Genomic DNA, 16351 nt, shown 5'->3' with positions numbered 1-16351 from the left:
GAGAATTGCACAATGTGTACCCTAGCTAGAAATGGGGCTGTCACTATAACCAGGCTTGGTTAAGACGCAATTTCCCAGATAATCTTCTCTTCAAAGTGTTGAGTCACCAGGTCTACCACAATCTTCAGTTAAATGGTTTCAATCAAAAACTGTTTTTTTTTACTCCAGCCTTCCAATCAGCCTCCTGCCTTATCCAACCTTTAATGGGAGCCTGCTCTGACATCTGGAAATCTTTAGTCAAATCGTTGCCTTGCTATCTCTCTTTCTTCCTTTAAAATATATTTTACTTCTGACCATTGCTCTTACGAGCTACTTCTCATCCCCAAATCCTTTGAAGCACCAAGGATTTTGTTTAAATTTCAAGAAACAGAAATGATCATATTCCGGTTAAGATTCCCGTATTATCAAAATGTATAATTTATACATTCTTTGAAAATTAATGTACTTTGAATCTTTAGTTATGTTTCTTATAGCGGTGCGTGAACTTGGGAGTGGCTTCGCATCAAAGGATGAGCTTGCATACTCCTACTTAGATGATCGGAAAAGGCCAGGGTCAAGTTCAAAAATCATGCAAGGAAGATATTTTTCCCCAGTTTCAAACATTCGACTCGTTATTGTAGCAAGCGGTGAAAAGGCTTGTAAAAACAAGGAGAGCCTGGGCAAAACGGTCAGACATATTTCAGGTATAATTTAATGTGGAGACATATGAGCATTTCACATAGATAGGAAGGACAAGGAGAGGCAATGGAAACCAACCAATGTAATTGGAACAGAGAGACAAGCCTGTTTGCCTACAAGTCGGAGGATGCTACAAAAATGTGATTAGATACAAACATCCTTACCTTTACACACAGAAAGTCCAAAATAAGCAGCTTATGCATATACTGTAAGTTATGTTCCATAATGGGTATTACACTATAGGAATTAAAGATTCAATGAAGGTTTCAGGGTTTAATCTGTTCATCAGTTTGCAGAAGCAAGGAGCTGAAATTTTCTGGACTGAGCTTTCACTTTTCTGTGAGGTGTGAGATGTCTCTCAGCTTTAACAGGAGCAGGTTCCAACACCATCACACAGAAAAATAAGTCCTGTAACCCACATTGAAAACTTATGACAACTCAGCAAGTTCGACTTCCTGCATTTGATAGAGCAATCTGTCGCCTTTTTCTTGTCAGTGTTCCATCCTTCTTGAGAGGAATCAGATAAATCAGTCAACATAAAGGTGTAGAGAGGAACAAGACATTTACCAGGGCATGGTCAAAGTTGAAGGTGCTGATGTAGTACGCAGAAATATCAGCATTCGCTAAAGGCTCAGAGATCTGTGCAACGATCCCACATTCATCTGGTGAGAGGGAGAGAGATTACAAGCCATCAGAGCAAGGAAGAACCAAATCAAATAATTAGCACTGCCCAATCACATCTCACTGCACAAACAAAAAAATTTAAAAATGTCTGTTACACTTGGAACCCCCTTTGGTACTGGGCATCTCTGGAAATGCCGCTTTGGTACTGGGCGTCTCTGGAAATGCCGCTTGTTAGCCCCTCACTAACAGCCACTGGATTCCGCGGTGAGAAACCCACCTTTCTCGGGCTTCATACGTCTAGGGTGTAGACGACTTTGGTCCCACCAAACCCGTGAGTTTGGGATGTCTCGCCCTCCCAAACCCCAATTTGTATGAATGCTGTGTGATTTACTGCCCCCGGCAATCACCCATCGGCAAGAAATAACAGATCGTACACTGCATACAATTACAAAGAAGCATATTTATAAACATTAACTTAAAGAGTTATTAAAGAAAGAAAAAATAGGGCCCATTATACTTAAACAGTCAAATATGCACACAAGTTAGAGCTCATCTTGAAGTTGTCTGTCACTCACACAATGGACCCTCAGTCTGTATGAAAGCACATACCACCTTCCAAATGTTGCTCAAAATCCATCTCAAACAAACAGACTCCCCCACGGGAGTATTGGTCCTTTCTCCTTGAAGCCATTCATCTGCACAAAGCACCTTGTGCAACAGGGATGGCAACCTCAGCCATCTTCCCTCCCGTCTACTCCCAATCCCCACCAAAAAACCTTGGCCCACACTTGTGTCCCTCACGAGACTTCTCCACCCAGCGTTCTCCAGAACTTTCTCCCAATTCCACCATCCTGATTGGCTGACACCACATTCCTAAGCTGGACAACAAAGCGCCTTATCTCAGCTCAAAGCCAAACAGGTTGAAAGCAGAACAGACTGCTCTTACAGAACTGCTAAAATGAAATACCTACAGCACATAGCAGTAAAAAGAAATCTTAACCAGGGTGTTACAGATTGCTCACACCACTTAAATTGGTTCACCTTTGTAAACCAAGGAAATGACTGGCTTTCAGCTGCAACATTGGTCGAGACAGAAAATGGAGGAAATTTCATTCAATGATTGAGCTAAAAAACTACTCCGTAGGCAGAAAGATCAACTTTTTTCCTAATTTGTAGCAACGTTAACTTCATTAGTAGCTCTTGGCTTTAGTTGCACAGAAAAAGTTTGTACAAAAACAAGACCCTGGTCTCATTTGAAGGTAACCTACCTACAGGTCACCTACCGACAGGGAAGAGTAAAGAAGATTGTAAGAGTAAGAGAACCTTTACAATGGATGTTGCCAGGTCTGGAGGTCCTGAGTTATAAGATTGAATAGGTTAGGGCTGTATTCTTTAGGATGTAGAAGATTGAGAGGGGATTTGATTGAGGTATACAAAATTATGAGGGGTATAGGTAGGGTAAATGCAAACAGGCTTTTTCCACTGAGGTTGGGTGGGACAACCAGAGGTCTTGAGTTAAGGGTGAAAGGTGAGAAGTTTAAGGGAACGTGAGGAGAAACTTCTTCACTCAGAGGGTCATAAGAGAGTGGAACAAGCTGCCAGCACAAGTGGTGCATGTGAGCTCGATTTCAATGTTTAAGAGATACATGATAGGGATAGGTACATGGACAGTAGGAACATGGAGGGCTATGGTCCGGGTGCAGGTCAATGGTAGTAGGCAGTTTAAATGGTTTCAGCATGAACTAGATGGGCTGAAGGGCCCATTTCTGTGTTGTACTTCTCTATGACTATAACTCTAAAGATACTGGAAATCTTAAGTAGAAACAGAAATTGCTCAAAACCCTCAGCAAATCAGGAGACAGCAATGGGACAAATTTTTCAACTCAGGTATGTACTCAAAGCTGACAAAATAGCCTTCTAACGTTTTTATATCAGATCTATTTGGAAGAGACTAGATAAATAAGGGACCAGAACCTAGCAGGACTGTGCAATAGCATTTATCTGAGATTAGCAATGAGCAATAATGGTTAGTTCTTTCCATGTTCAATGTGAGAGGGATGTCTATGGACAATTGCAAAACATCATATCTCCAACTTGAACTTTGAGACAAATTACACAAAAACTATTATATACCATGTAATGGGAATTCAGTTTAATTTTTCTTTGATATAGAAGGCAGCCATTGGTCTGGAGTCTCATCAAGCTCTTGGAGCAATCCCATTCTCCCCTTTATTTCTCTATAACCTACTCTCCCTGTTGCCCATGGGCTCTTCTTCAATTCTCCTGCCATCCACCTACACTGCCAGTAACTTACAGTGGTTAATTAACCAGCCAACACACCTTTGGGAATTTATTTCCTTAAATTGAATTAGAGACACAGCACAGAATAGGCCCTTCCAGGCCTTTGAGCCTCGTCAACCAACAACCCCCGATTAACCCTAACCTAATCACTAGACAATTTAGCAGGCCAGGCAGCATCTATGGCAAACAGTAAACAGTCAACATCTGGGGCCGAGACCTTTCATCAGGATTGGAAAAAAAAAGACCAATCGTCCTTCTCATCTCTTTTCCCCAATGCTGATGAAGGGTCCCGGCCCGAAACGTCGACTGCTTACTGTTTTCCGTAGAGAGACAAGGTGAGTGTGCGTCTGTGTGAGTGTGTGTTAATTGGATTTCCAGCATCAGCAGCTTTTCCCGCATTCGTGTTACTTATTATTTTGATCTTTTGAATTTAATAAAGCCCCTCCCACCCCAAAACAGCTCACGAACGAGCAAATTTGCAAACACCCCCTGTTCTGCCTTACAGGCAATTGATTCATGTTAAGCCCAACCAGCTTATGTTAACGAGTGGTGTCAGATCTCTATTAGGTCACTTGCTGTGCGGTCAGGGAGTCATGCAAGTATAAAAGCACGTTGACTTGCAGTAACCCAGAGTTTGGTTAGGAGCCAATGAAGTTTCTATCTAAAGCTGTCCTCTTGTTTCCCCAGCAGAAGCATTGCTTGCTCACTATGCTCACCTCACTGAGGTGTTGCAATATTAACTAGACAGTCAGCCAACCTCCATTCAAAAATGTCATGAGAGTCAGGGTATCGCCTCCTAGCCCTTCATTCACGAGTCTGCAATAACCTCAGGGAGCTACAAAGTTAGACCCTGACTCCCATGACATTTTTGAATGGAGTTTGGCTGACTGTCTGGTTCATGGAAAAAATACCTCGGCAGTACACCCCCCGGCTGGGGCTATCCTGAGTTGTAGGCTTGCACATAGAATGGTTGGGTCATCTCTTGAAAGCACTGATGACTCCCCAAACCGATTGCACAAAGCATGCAGTGACTCTGGAATCAGCATGGTAACAAACACAGGGCATTCATTACTTGGAAGTGGAAAGGGGAATTCTGTGATGTTGCAACACACACACAGAATGCTGGAGGAACTCAGCGGGCCAGGCAGTGTCTACGGAAAAGAGTAGAGTCGATGTTTCGGGCCGAGACCCTTCAGCAGACTTATCTCTATAGATGCTGCCTGGCCTGCTGAGTTCCTCCAGCGTTTTGCGTGTGTTGCTTGGATTTCCAGCATCTGCAGATTGCCTCTTGTTTGTGAAGTTGCCCAGACTGCCTGCAATGCACTGCATTCTATTGTTCAGTGGTCAGCACGGGAAAAGAATTCAAGGTCTCGCTGCTCATTGCCGGATCTGATGCACCACAGCAAAAATAACAGAGCCCCAATTTTGTCTGCCACTTGTCCCAGGCTCCTTGTCCTGGCCTAAACCTTGTGCAGTTGTTTTCCCCGATACAAATGCTCTCTGGACAAGGTCAAATCCTCATGGCTCACATCCCAGAGTACTGGATGATCAGTGAGCAGAGGGCCTTGTAATTTGGGAAGGACCAAGGGAGAGACAGGGGTCCAGGAGACTGGGATCGATGTTGAGTGAGTTAGGCAGTTATTGCATGGAAGAGAATTAGGCAGAAGACCCAAGCTTCAGTGGTGCCTTAAGGAAAACAAGTAAATAAACATATCAAATAACATTAACAACACCTGATATTGTGAACAGTCGACACCAGGCTGTATTTCAGTGGGTGGCAATCCACCCAGATCCTGTCTTTTCAGAATTTAGTTGTTTTTTTTTGTGTCCATGTCTGACTTTTAGCATCTTCTTAGAGGAAGCCTTCATCTACAATACTGTGCAGACGTCTTAAGTATATTAGATAGGGCGCCTCAGTCCTTTGCATAATACTGCAGTAATTTTATGTATTACACTGTACTGCTGCCACACAAAAAAAATTTCATGACATATGTGAGTGATGATAAACCTGATTCTAATATGGGTTTCTTTTGCGGACTACGAGTGGAAAGAGGGCATGGAGAGAGGAATCATGGCAGGGAAAGGGGGAAGGGAGAGGACAGGGAGCAGGGATTACAAGAGGGACATTCTGTAATGATCAATAAACCAATTGCTTGGAATCAAAGGAGCTATAGATGGCGCCAGAGGGCAAGTTCTCCCAGCCCATCAGTGCAACATTTAAATTCTTCCTCGTCTAATGTCTCTATTTTCCTTTTCACGGTGGCTGTGATCTACCGCTGCATTCAAACTGCGGTTCTGCACAGTGGTGTGTTCCCGTTCTTGGAGCTCGCCAATCGGCCGTGTCGCGATATATCCAGGTTCAGCCTAAAGTCGGGTGCCTTCAGGGTGCAGCCCTGCGCGGCCCTGTGGACACGAATTCTCGCCGGTGTCGTGAACTGAAGCGTAGCGGGAGCCGGAACACTGGGACAGCGAAGGTGGCCGTCAAGAGGGCTCTGCACGCAGGTCATTGATCAGTCACTCGTTCTCTCTCCCTCAATGGTGAGTGACAGTTTGCTGCCGATTCTCGAGTCGGGGTACTCGAAATAAAAAGCAACGCTTCCCACTCTGACTGTAACACCAAAAAAGTGACTGTTACCTCCCCTCTTGCTTAGTGAGATGCAGCCTGAGGGATGATGAATTGTTGGAATGAACAATTAGTTTCTGATGGACTGTAGACCATGGTCACTCTTTGGGGCTTTGCTGTTGCTTGCATGGTGGGTGGTGGGAATGCTGTTGCTTTCTGCTAGAATAAATGGGGAGGGGGAAGATTGGTGCTGCTTGTGTCGGGGAGGGTGGTGGGGGCTTCAGGTTCTTATGTTTCTTTCCTGTCATTCATTCTTTGGGGTTTTTCTGTTTCGAGGATGTCTGCAGAGAGTAAGAGTTTCAGGCTGCAAACTGTAAACATTCTCTGATATTAGATGGAACCATCGAACATCACCTGGTGTTCCAGGGCTGGATGGGTCTGCACCCGCACCACTCCCACCCCCCCACTCCTGGCATTCCTTCTCTGCCATCTGCCCCACACCCCTCTTGCGACGCTCCACCCTCACCATCCCCAACATCCTTTGCTTCCCTCAAGATTTACACACCCGCTCTCCGCTCCATATTGGCAAATACAGTACTGTGCAAAAGTCTCAGGCACCCTCGCTCTATATATATGCCCAAGACTTTTGCACAGTACTACAGGTAGATGACCTACTTTAAACATGTGACTACAGGCAAGTTATCTTTCCCTTGCCACAGGACAAATGCTTCAGCATCTAATTATTGATACACATGGACGGACGAACGAACAAGATTCACACCGTTCCCTACCCACCATCTAGCAATACTACAGTTAAGGGAAGGGACTTGGTTCAATCAATGGGGAGAGAAGACCCTGTTAAACTGACTCTATCCAGTACAGTGTTAACAAAGAGAGGTATAGAATAAGTGGGAGGTCCTCTGCCATCCGATTAAACCGGATTCTGAACCGCTGCACTGATCATTTTGCCATAAGCCCCGAGGGGCTCTCTCTTCTGGTCAGAAGCGGCCGGAGACGGTCAGGCGGGGAGTTTGCACCTCCCACCCGATCTGAGGGAGGACGGAAACCTCCTGTGGAGCAGAAAGGCAAGCCGTTTGATTGACCTTGATTTTCAGTACCAACATGAGCCATGAAAGTGGGGCCTCACAACCCTGCAGTGTTAGAAAAGTTACCACAGGGACAACTGGAAGCACAGCATCCGCAGCAACGTCACTCTTTGATCCTCCAATGTCGGATCTTCTCATCGCTGCGAAGCTGAATTCCCCAAGTGTTGGACTGTTCACCCGCAAACAGCGAAAGTGAGCCGGGTTCAGACCATCAAGAGACAGGCTAGTTTTGCTCTACTATTGATGTGTTCTCGTGATGGTAGCCAGCTCAATACGAGAGGGACATAGGTTTGGACATTTAGATCACAATTCACTGAGCCAGTGGTCCAAAGCTACTATCTGCTGGATTATGACCGAGTGTCACAGTTCCCAAGTTTTTATTTAAATTGATAGATTTCTCAATTATCACAGTGATACCTGAGTTTCTAGATTAGGACCCCTGTCCCTCATCGCAGAATGAAGCAGTCCATCATTCACACACTGGGGAGCAGATCGCCCTAACAAAGTTTCCAGTGGCCTCATCAAGTTTTACAAAACATTCTGACACCCTTCATTTAAAATTAAAATGCAATGAAAACAAAGCAAGTTTTAAAGAGCTCCAGTTTTTGGGTTGGCTTAAACCTAACCCTGAGGAGACTTTCACCCCACCCCGAGTTTACCACTTCACTCACAAACCAGCAACCAACCGAAGGATTAATCCTGTCACGCAGGTTCTTCACTCACTCACCAGGGCCAATAAAGCTAACTTTAATTTTATTTTTGTAAAGAGAGGGGGAAAAAAGTTGAATACCTTAAAATGACTGAACTTGCACTCCTGATTTAAAAAAATTAAAACCCTTCAACCTATTTATCTGAAGCTAGAGACACATTTTCTAAACCAGCCACACTAGCTTCTGCCACAAGAGGGCGGTAGTTAGCTGACTCCCAAGCAGCCACTCAGCTTGGACTTGATTGCCAGCATGTTGAAGATCAAATTTTCTAACGCATGAAAATAGTGAATTTGCAGCAATTTTCTGTGTTTTTCTGTTTACTTCCACTGCTGGCCCTTGGAATGAAGAGCTTCTGCAACCAGTTCAAGCTGAGTCTTAGGAACCCGAACTGGTCGGAGCAAAAATGATTACTTATCTCCTTTACATGCTCACAAGGCCGTTGGGGATCATGGATCAGAGAACCAAGAGCATGAGCCAAGAAAAGAGCAGAGTGATCTGGTAAAGTAAAGCAACCAATAAAATCCCAGAGGGATATTCCCTCTCGGTTGCAGGAGAGAACCCCATCTAGGGGCAAGAGGATATAGATATTAAAGCAATGAGCTGGCTCACACCCAGCACTCCGCCTCATGCAAAACCAAGCACGCACACGTCCAGAGGCTAGAGTTACGATTAATGTCACCAACGCGGTGTTCATTCTAATGTCCACTCCGGTGTGTCGTTGCATCAAGCTAATGGCAGACCTTGGATAGGCTAGAATCAAGTGCCACTCTATGCTGATGCTCCCTCTGTCCCTAGTGCTGAAATGTTCTGGTTGCTTTGCTGCAAAGCGCTCTTCCCAGCTGGACCGTACACCTGTGACCGACAAGACCATGCAGAGCCACCGCTCCAGCTGCATTTGCCAAGGCCGTCTGGAAAGCAATGCAGAGGTCCTGACCAAGTATCGTTTCTCCTTGATACAGGGTTGTGATCTACAGGCTGTTCCCAGGTACATTACGACCAGCATTAACTGCGGCTGCTGCTAGTTTACCTAGAGCCGCCCTCTTAGTCTGACCAGAGCCTGCTGGAATTCCATTGCAGAGAGATATCCACATCACAGTGCTGCAAACTGAAACCCAGCAAGGGGTGAGACGCACTGAAGTGTGGTGTAGCCACCACAAAAGCTTTCCATGAGAAGGACTAGTGTCAGACACTTAGCATTGCGCACTGAACTCAGTGAGAAACAATAGCTCCAGCATTGAAAAGAAACATTTACCTCAAGTTGATGTCATCAAAAAGAATTACGGACTGAACAGTGGCTTTCAAATGAGCTTTATTGGCAAATATACTAGATCATTACATTGGGTATATTTAAAGTGGGGGTTGATATGCTTTTGATTAGTAAGGGTATCAAAGATTATGGGGAGAAGGCAGGAGAATGGGTTTGAGGGAAAATAACTGAGAAGTAAAGTAGACTCAATCAGCTAAATGGACTAATTCTGTTCCGACGTCTTGTGGTCTTATCTTTGAAATAAACTAACATTGGCCTTGCCATCTACGACCACAGCAAGTTAAAAGGGGATTCTCAGAGAAGATGAATCTGATCTTACAAAGGCAAAGCTACATGAATGGTCGTCACTGTCTGTTTGCCCTTCGCTATTGGCAGCCAGAGTGTTGGCACTCTCGGCTTTCTCTGTAAATATCCTTTGCCTTTGTTTCATCTTCAACTTGGTGTGCAGCAAAAACACTTCTTGTTTTGTATCTTGCAAGGATTTTAACACCATGACTAAATCTTGGGCTGTGGTTGCTTATGTCTAACTAAATCCCAGCACTGTTCAGCTAGAACATTTAGGCTTTTGGGAGTTAGAGTATTACTAATTTTTCCAAGTCGTTTTAAGCTGTCCAGTGAATTCCGGTTAATTGGGACACATTGGGACCAGTACATTTTGGTCCAATTAAGGTATAAAAAAGACAAACAGTAACAAATTATGTATTTAAATGAAATACAGAACAAATTAGTACACTAACAATACCACTGCAGTACTATGAAACTAAGTATTAGTTCCTAATACTTATCGACAGAGGAATTCATCCAGATTGCATTCTTTTGACTGTAAATGAACAAAATCAACACAGACATCTCGTGTAGATAATGGGCTGCCTTCATACAATACTATCAACAATTGCATCTTCCAAATCTTCACTTCTAACATTCACGATGATAGTCGATACCTTCAAATTCTTTGTAATTCCTAACTTGTTGAAGTAGTGAAATCGATCCATTTTCACTCTCGGCTATTTCTGGCATCTCCAAGCCTAAATGCTTGAAACTGTTCTGAATTAATTCTTACCACTTACTTCTTGCCAACTATTCATGACAAAAATCACTGCAATTGATGCTACTTAAAAACTGTTCACTCGTAGCGCAAATCCCAGCTATCTTCTCGATTTGTTTTTGTTCTTTAAGCATTGTCACAAATAAGCGGCTATCTAAATAAACTGGAATCCACTGTATAGGTGGCAGGGCAGAGATACGTCTTTACCAAAGGAGGTGTAAGGTGCTCCTACCCTCTGCTGGCCTGCAGGTCACCGTTGGGCAAGGTGTAGCACCCGCTTAGCCCCCTCCATCCCACCCCGATTAGGGTCACGTGAAGCCATGGGACCCGGTGGTGGATGGTCGTATGAGGAGCTGGTGCATATCACAAGTCCTGGTTATGCAACCACTGATACCAGAGGTAGACAATCTCTGAATTGATAATGGGTGAGGTCACCCGTCTTGGAAAGACACTGCCCGGAAGAAGGCAACGGTAAACCACTCCTGTAGAAACATTTGCCAAGAACAATCGTGGTCATGGGTAGACCATGATCGCCCATGCCATACGACACGGTATATAACGAACAAACGCACCACTGTATCCCTTCCTCCTCACTACACAAACTCAAGGCCCTTTAGCACAAAACCTGTGATGTTGGAACAAGCACTTTTCTGGTATGGTGAATGATAGAACCGCTCGTAAGAAAGCAATGGCCCCACAGTTCATTTCTTTCAACATCTGGCTCCAAAACAAAGTTGAAACATGTCAAACAAAGAAGAGAGGAGGCAGCGTTCTTTCAGACAGTCCAGTAACAGTAGGGAAAAACATGACCTCAGCCCAAATCCAATGGTGTGTGTGCGTGCACAAGGGAGAATTTGTGTAGTGATATGTCAAACTATGTGACTAACAACATCCTGCCCACATCTTCATGTGCATTATCAGCTGTACTCCAAACCTGCAATATCTCTATCAATGTTTGCAACTTCTCTACAAGTTCCGAGTCGTGTGCTGAGATCATGCCCACACTGGAATGGAAATTACTCAACGAAAAAAGAAAAAAAAATGCTTTGAAATAGAACCACTTATGGTAAAGGACCATCCAAGGATCCTATGAAGGGAGAACCTATTGCAAGACAAACAACTTTTTGAAACAGGTTCAAAGAAAGAGAAGGCAGAGAGATGAAAAATCAAAAACTACTACTGGAGATGCTAGAAATCAGAAAATAAAAACAGACAATGCTGGAAATACCTAGCAGGTAGTTGGAGGAGGACGCAGCTGTTTCGGGCATCTTTATGGCAGAATGATGCATTTGGCAATGGTCTGCTATACATGATACTACAGATACCTGTGAGTATCCAGAGCAAACACCTCTATTAAAGATCCCACATATTGGCAAAATTAGAAGTCCAAGCCATTCCCCAGTTATGAGTTGACTTATGGACACTCATGCGTATGAACAAACTCCCATAATACTATTCACTGCGAAGTCCAACGTATTGTACATATATCTGTTCATTCCTATGAATGTCTGACATAGTTCTCCCTGTCTCCACTTTCAATAACAGGTCATTTTTTATTAAATCAATCTTGTGCATTTGATGCCAATATAGTTAACCATTTAGAGTGATTATTGCGTTTTCCAAATTAAGAACAAAATCAACTCTTGGGCATCTGTAAAAATGAATCTATTCGTTACCCAGGGAGAGCCTGCAGATCAGGGGACCCCAACCTTTTTTTTTAATGCTATGGACCCCCTACCATTAACCGAAGGGGTCCGTGGACCCGAAGTTGGGAACCCCTGCTGCAGGTCATTGAGAAGCTGAAATTCAACAAATGATAAGTAAGATTTCAGTTACCAAATCCCAGTGGTTGACCACCTATTCGCACCATCCTCCATAACTCGCTCGATGCGCTCGTGAGAAGCAGGTTGCTGGGGAATCTGTTGCGAAAGGAGGCAGCGGTCAGGTGAGCATCGAACAAGGAAGATTCCACCCAACCTCAGGCACGTGACCCTGCCACGCGCAACCCGTCCCATCATGCACGTGATCACAACGACTCCGACCACCGGAGGTAGAGAAAAATAATTTCTCAATGATAATCAAATTAAACTACAGAATATCCACACGCCGACGTTGTTTAGCTGTGCTGTGGTGTCCTCTGGCAATCTACCACAACCATCAGCAGCCTCGAAAACAAGGAGTAAAAAGCTGAGGTTGCCTGAGCTTTTTGAAACAACGATATGCAGATAACTTTTGGGTTGAGAGAGGATCTTGGTGAGCAGCTAATTCCCTACTGGATTAGTCACCGCAACTATAAAATATCAACGTTAACATCTTGGTTTACTGTACCCTTTTCTTCACATGGAATGATGCCATCACTGTGAATAATTCATAATTCAAATAGTCATCTGCTTCAGAAGGTATTTCACACCTTAAAATGGGAGTGTATGAGGAATGGAGAGCGATGAACAGCCCAAAGCAACATATTAAAAATAAATTTTAAACTCATTTGCTTGCATTATTTTTTTCTATTGAGATACAGTGCGGAATAGGCCCTTCCAGCCCCTCGAGCCACAGCGCCCCAGCAACCCCGACAAACTCGATTAACCTGAACCCAATCACGGGACAATTTACAATGACCAATTAATCTCCCCTGGTAGGTCCTTGGACCGTGGGTGGAAACCAGAGAACCAGTGAAATCCCATGCATTCAAGGATGCTGGATATACACAGACTCCTTACAGAACGGTGCCGGAATGAACTCCGAAATGCCCCGAGCTGTAATAGCATCACACTAACCACTATGCTACCGGAACATAGGAATTCCAGTTGGGAAACATTGCTGATGAGATCCTAAATGGTGCCAAACTATCGAGTTAAATCCCAGCAAGTTTCAGTCACATGGGCAGACCTCCTAACCCTACCAAACAATAGTAGGGACCAAATATTTCAATGTGGTGTTCTGCTAGTGGCAGACTGACCCACTGATAATAATGGAATTTATTGGGTTGCTAGAAGGAAAAAGGAGTCATCCTTTGCATTTAATTAATTTGGTTTCATTTAAGGGTTTACCATTGCAAATGGTTAACTGATTTATTTTTAAATTTTTTTTTAGGCATCCGTCAGTCTCGTGAGACCATGGATTTGCACCTTGGAAGGTTTCCAGCTGGCAGGCCTGGGCAAGGTTGTATGGAAGACCAGCAGTTGCCCATGCTGCAAGTCTCCCCTCTCCACATCACTGATGTTGTCCAAGGGAAGGGCACTAGGGCCGATACAGCTTGGCACCGGTGTCATCGCAGAGCAATGTGTGGTTAAGTGCCTTGCTCAAGGACACAACACACTGCCTCAGCTGAGGCTCGAACTAGTGACCTTCAGATCACTAGACCGACGCCTTAACCACTTGGCCACGCGCCAACACATATATATTTTTATATATATACTTGAAGAATTATCAACCATGTTGAAAATTCAATTATTTAATTTTTCAAAACTTGTAAATACTCCCATTGTATTGTATTCAGAAACATCTAAAGTCCCCAAACGTTTTGAAAGTCAGCTCTAAGTACAAGGCTTCTTTGGTGCGATAGAAGCCTAACTGTTGCTAGTCAGCTATGTAGGGCAACTCAACCAGCTATGTTTAGTCACAGCCTGACGATAAGCAGTGTTGTGTTGCCAGCAAGCTGAGATCACAGGTTATTGGGAGAACTGCGTCTATACTTGGAAGGATGCAGAGACATTAGAACTAGATGTGTTGGAACCAATCCAAGAATGGGCGATGGTTGACAGCTGTGAAGAGTTTTGAGAATCTGAGTTTGTTTTCCTCTCAACTTAAACAGAGTCCTGTGTGAGTTTTGGAGGAGGAGAAAAAGGCCAATTGATAGGTAGTTGCAGGAGATACTAATGGACAAATTTGCCATTGCTGCTGAGGAATCGGAGAGGAGAAACAGCTTTTACCTTTGTACAATGATCTGGTATGCATTGGCTGAAAAGAAGTTGGGAGAAGATCCAACAGCAACTTTCCAAAAGGAATTGGATAAGAAAATTGAAAGCAAGTTAAGAACAAGGTGAAAAGAAAGCTGATTGAAGTGGACATCTCTTTCAAAGAATTGGCTTAGGGACAATACAGCAAAGAAAAACCTTACGTTATACAATCCCATGGGTATATGGCGCGGCATCCAGACTGGAGTCAGTGCTGCCCCCAGTATTCACTCGGCAGAAGACAAGCTGCATTGTGATCAACTGCAGCTTTCTGCAGCATTCATGGACCCAGGACCTGGACTAATTTTTTTGCGTGGCTGTATTGTACTGATTATCTACGTGCTTGCTATCTTGGCATGTACTCCGTGTGCTCTGTGCTGTGTGTGACATCTTGGTGTTTTACATCTTGGCCCCGGAACAATGCTGTCTCATTTGGCTGTAGTCATGGGTATTCATGCATGGCGAATGACAATTAAACTTGAATTGAATCGAATAAGGCAGCAAAAATAGAAACCAGTATCATCAGGTTGTATATTATCATAAACTCAAGGGTAATTTCAAGCCCCATTCAAAGCTGATCTAAAACCCTTAATAGATAACATCAAAACATTCGAAAAGTCTCCAATTTGACAACTATTCTGTAAACTCACCGTTTCTGTGTCTGTGTGTCAACCACAATGGAAATGTAGCCGTCAATCAAAGAGAAAGAAAAGAAACGGATGTAGTCAAGATCCTGATCTGCAGATCGAGCTTTCAAACTGCAAGGAAAGAACTTCTTTTAGACTGTACTTTAAAAAGCAACAATTACAAATTTGCTCAATGCACTGTTTAAAAAAAAACACAAGGTACTCAGCACCTTGAACCTATAATTTACGTCAGGGAAAAGAAAGAAATATGGGTTTAATTGAGAATTCCTCACAAATTATTTGAAAACATGGGGTGAAATCAAAAGCAATATTGACTTAATAAAAGAGTTTTCAATTAAAAAGGAGAAAATAGGAACTTAAAAATAACAGCAGGGACAGTCACTCACACCATTAAACTGCTTGATAAGTAAAGCTGCAAAGAAAATAGGGAACTTCCACGTCAGACATTGCAGGAAACAATTATTAAATACCATATATCAAAGAGATTTGTACCTTGCAGAATAAAACATGACATCCATGAGAATAGTGGCAATGGTAGGAAGAGTATCTGGGTCCAAACTCATGACACAGAATTGGTTCTTGGGACTTAGCACTGGGTGAACTGTGGGGCTGGTAGCTGTCAAGGGAAACATATGGCAAGGGTTCTGGTTAGGCAGAGGCTCAAGAATAAACTAAGAATATTTGATCTTCCTGGATCACCAACTATTATGTGCATTAGTTTCCTCATTCTCTTTAGGAGCATTGGGAGTTAATGCTTTTGGATTTGGACCCTCACTTTAAAATTGGTTTTAAAAGCAAAATTATTGTTTCTTCTCTAACAAGCTTCAGTGTCCAAATTTCAATGACCTTTTAATTCAAAATGCATTGTAGATATTCCTGTGGGAATAAACTAAGTTTAGAATAGAGTCCAATTGTATGAAACAAAAATCCTTTGTGCTCAAGTACAAACAGCTCCAGAAATTAAACGAAGCTGTCGCTGATAGCTGTGCCTGGCATGGGCCCTTTTGGTTCAAAGTATCAAGTGTACAGAGCACCATTCAATACTTGTAATTATATAATTAGTCATAAAATTGCATAGTCCTAAAGAGAGAGTCCAGAATTACCCATGTAAACCACAAAATCTTTACATTTTATTCAAATAACGTTGAAAAAAAAAAGAATGTTTTGAAGTAGTTCTTGTGGTGCCCATCACAAGACACAGAAAGGGCTGGAACATCATCAATTTACACTGATCTAGTTACGCAGAAAGTGCTCTAGACAACATTGCCAAGGACAACAGGAGCTCTTGTGCACGTCAGTCAGAACAGTGGCCAAAGTGGGATTAATTCTAATTAAAAATAAAAAATTATAACTAATTTATCACAAATGATTGATCTGCTTACACCTGATTAAGAACTTGTACAGTAATTTTATACATTGCAGACGGGATAAATAAATTACCTGTGACTACCTTC

General features: G+C 43.2%; 1 protein-coding gene across 1 annotated transcript in view; it reads right to left on the bottom strand.

Annotated features, from left to right (window-relative positions):
- The window catches only part of LOC140190819 (cytosolic arginine sensor for mTORC1 subunit 2-like), a 70004-nt gene that overhangs the window by 1292 nt on the left and 52361 nt on the right, over positions 1-16351 (bottom strand). Inside the window, exons 5-8 of the mRNA XM_072247686.1 lie at positions 15390-15513; positions 14901-15008; positions 12131-12213; positions 1246-1340 (exon numbers count right to left, since the gene is read on the bottom strand). Coding sequence (XP_072103787.1) covers positions 1246-1340; positions 12131-12213; positions 14901-15008; positions 15390-15513 — 410 coding nt within the window. The remainder of the gene's footprint in view (positions 1-1245; positions 1341-12130; positions 12214-14900; positions 15009-15389; positions 15514-16351) is intronic.

This window comes from Mobula birostris, chromosome 31 (assembly GCF_030028105.1).
Source record: "Mobula birostris isolate sMobBir1 chromosome 31, sMobBir1.hap1, whole genome shotgun sequence".
NCBI lineage: Eukaryota > Metazoa > Chordata > Chondrichthyes > Myliobatiformes > Myliobatidae > Mobula > Mobula birostris.
Note: the sequence above shows the minus strand (reverse complement) of the source record. Positions and strands in the feature narration are given on the sequence as shown.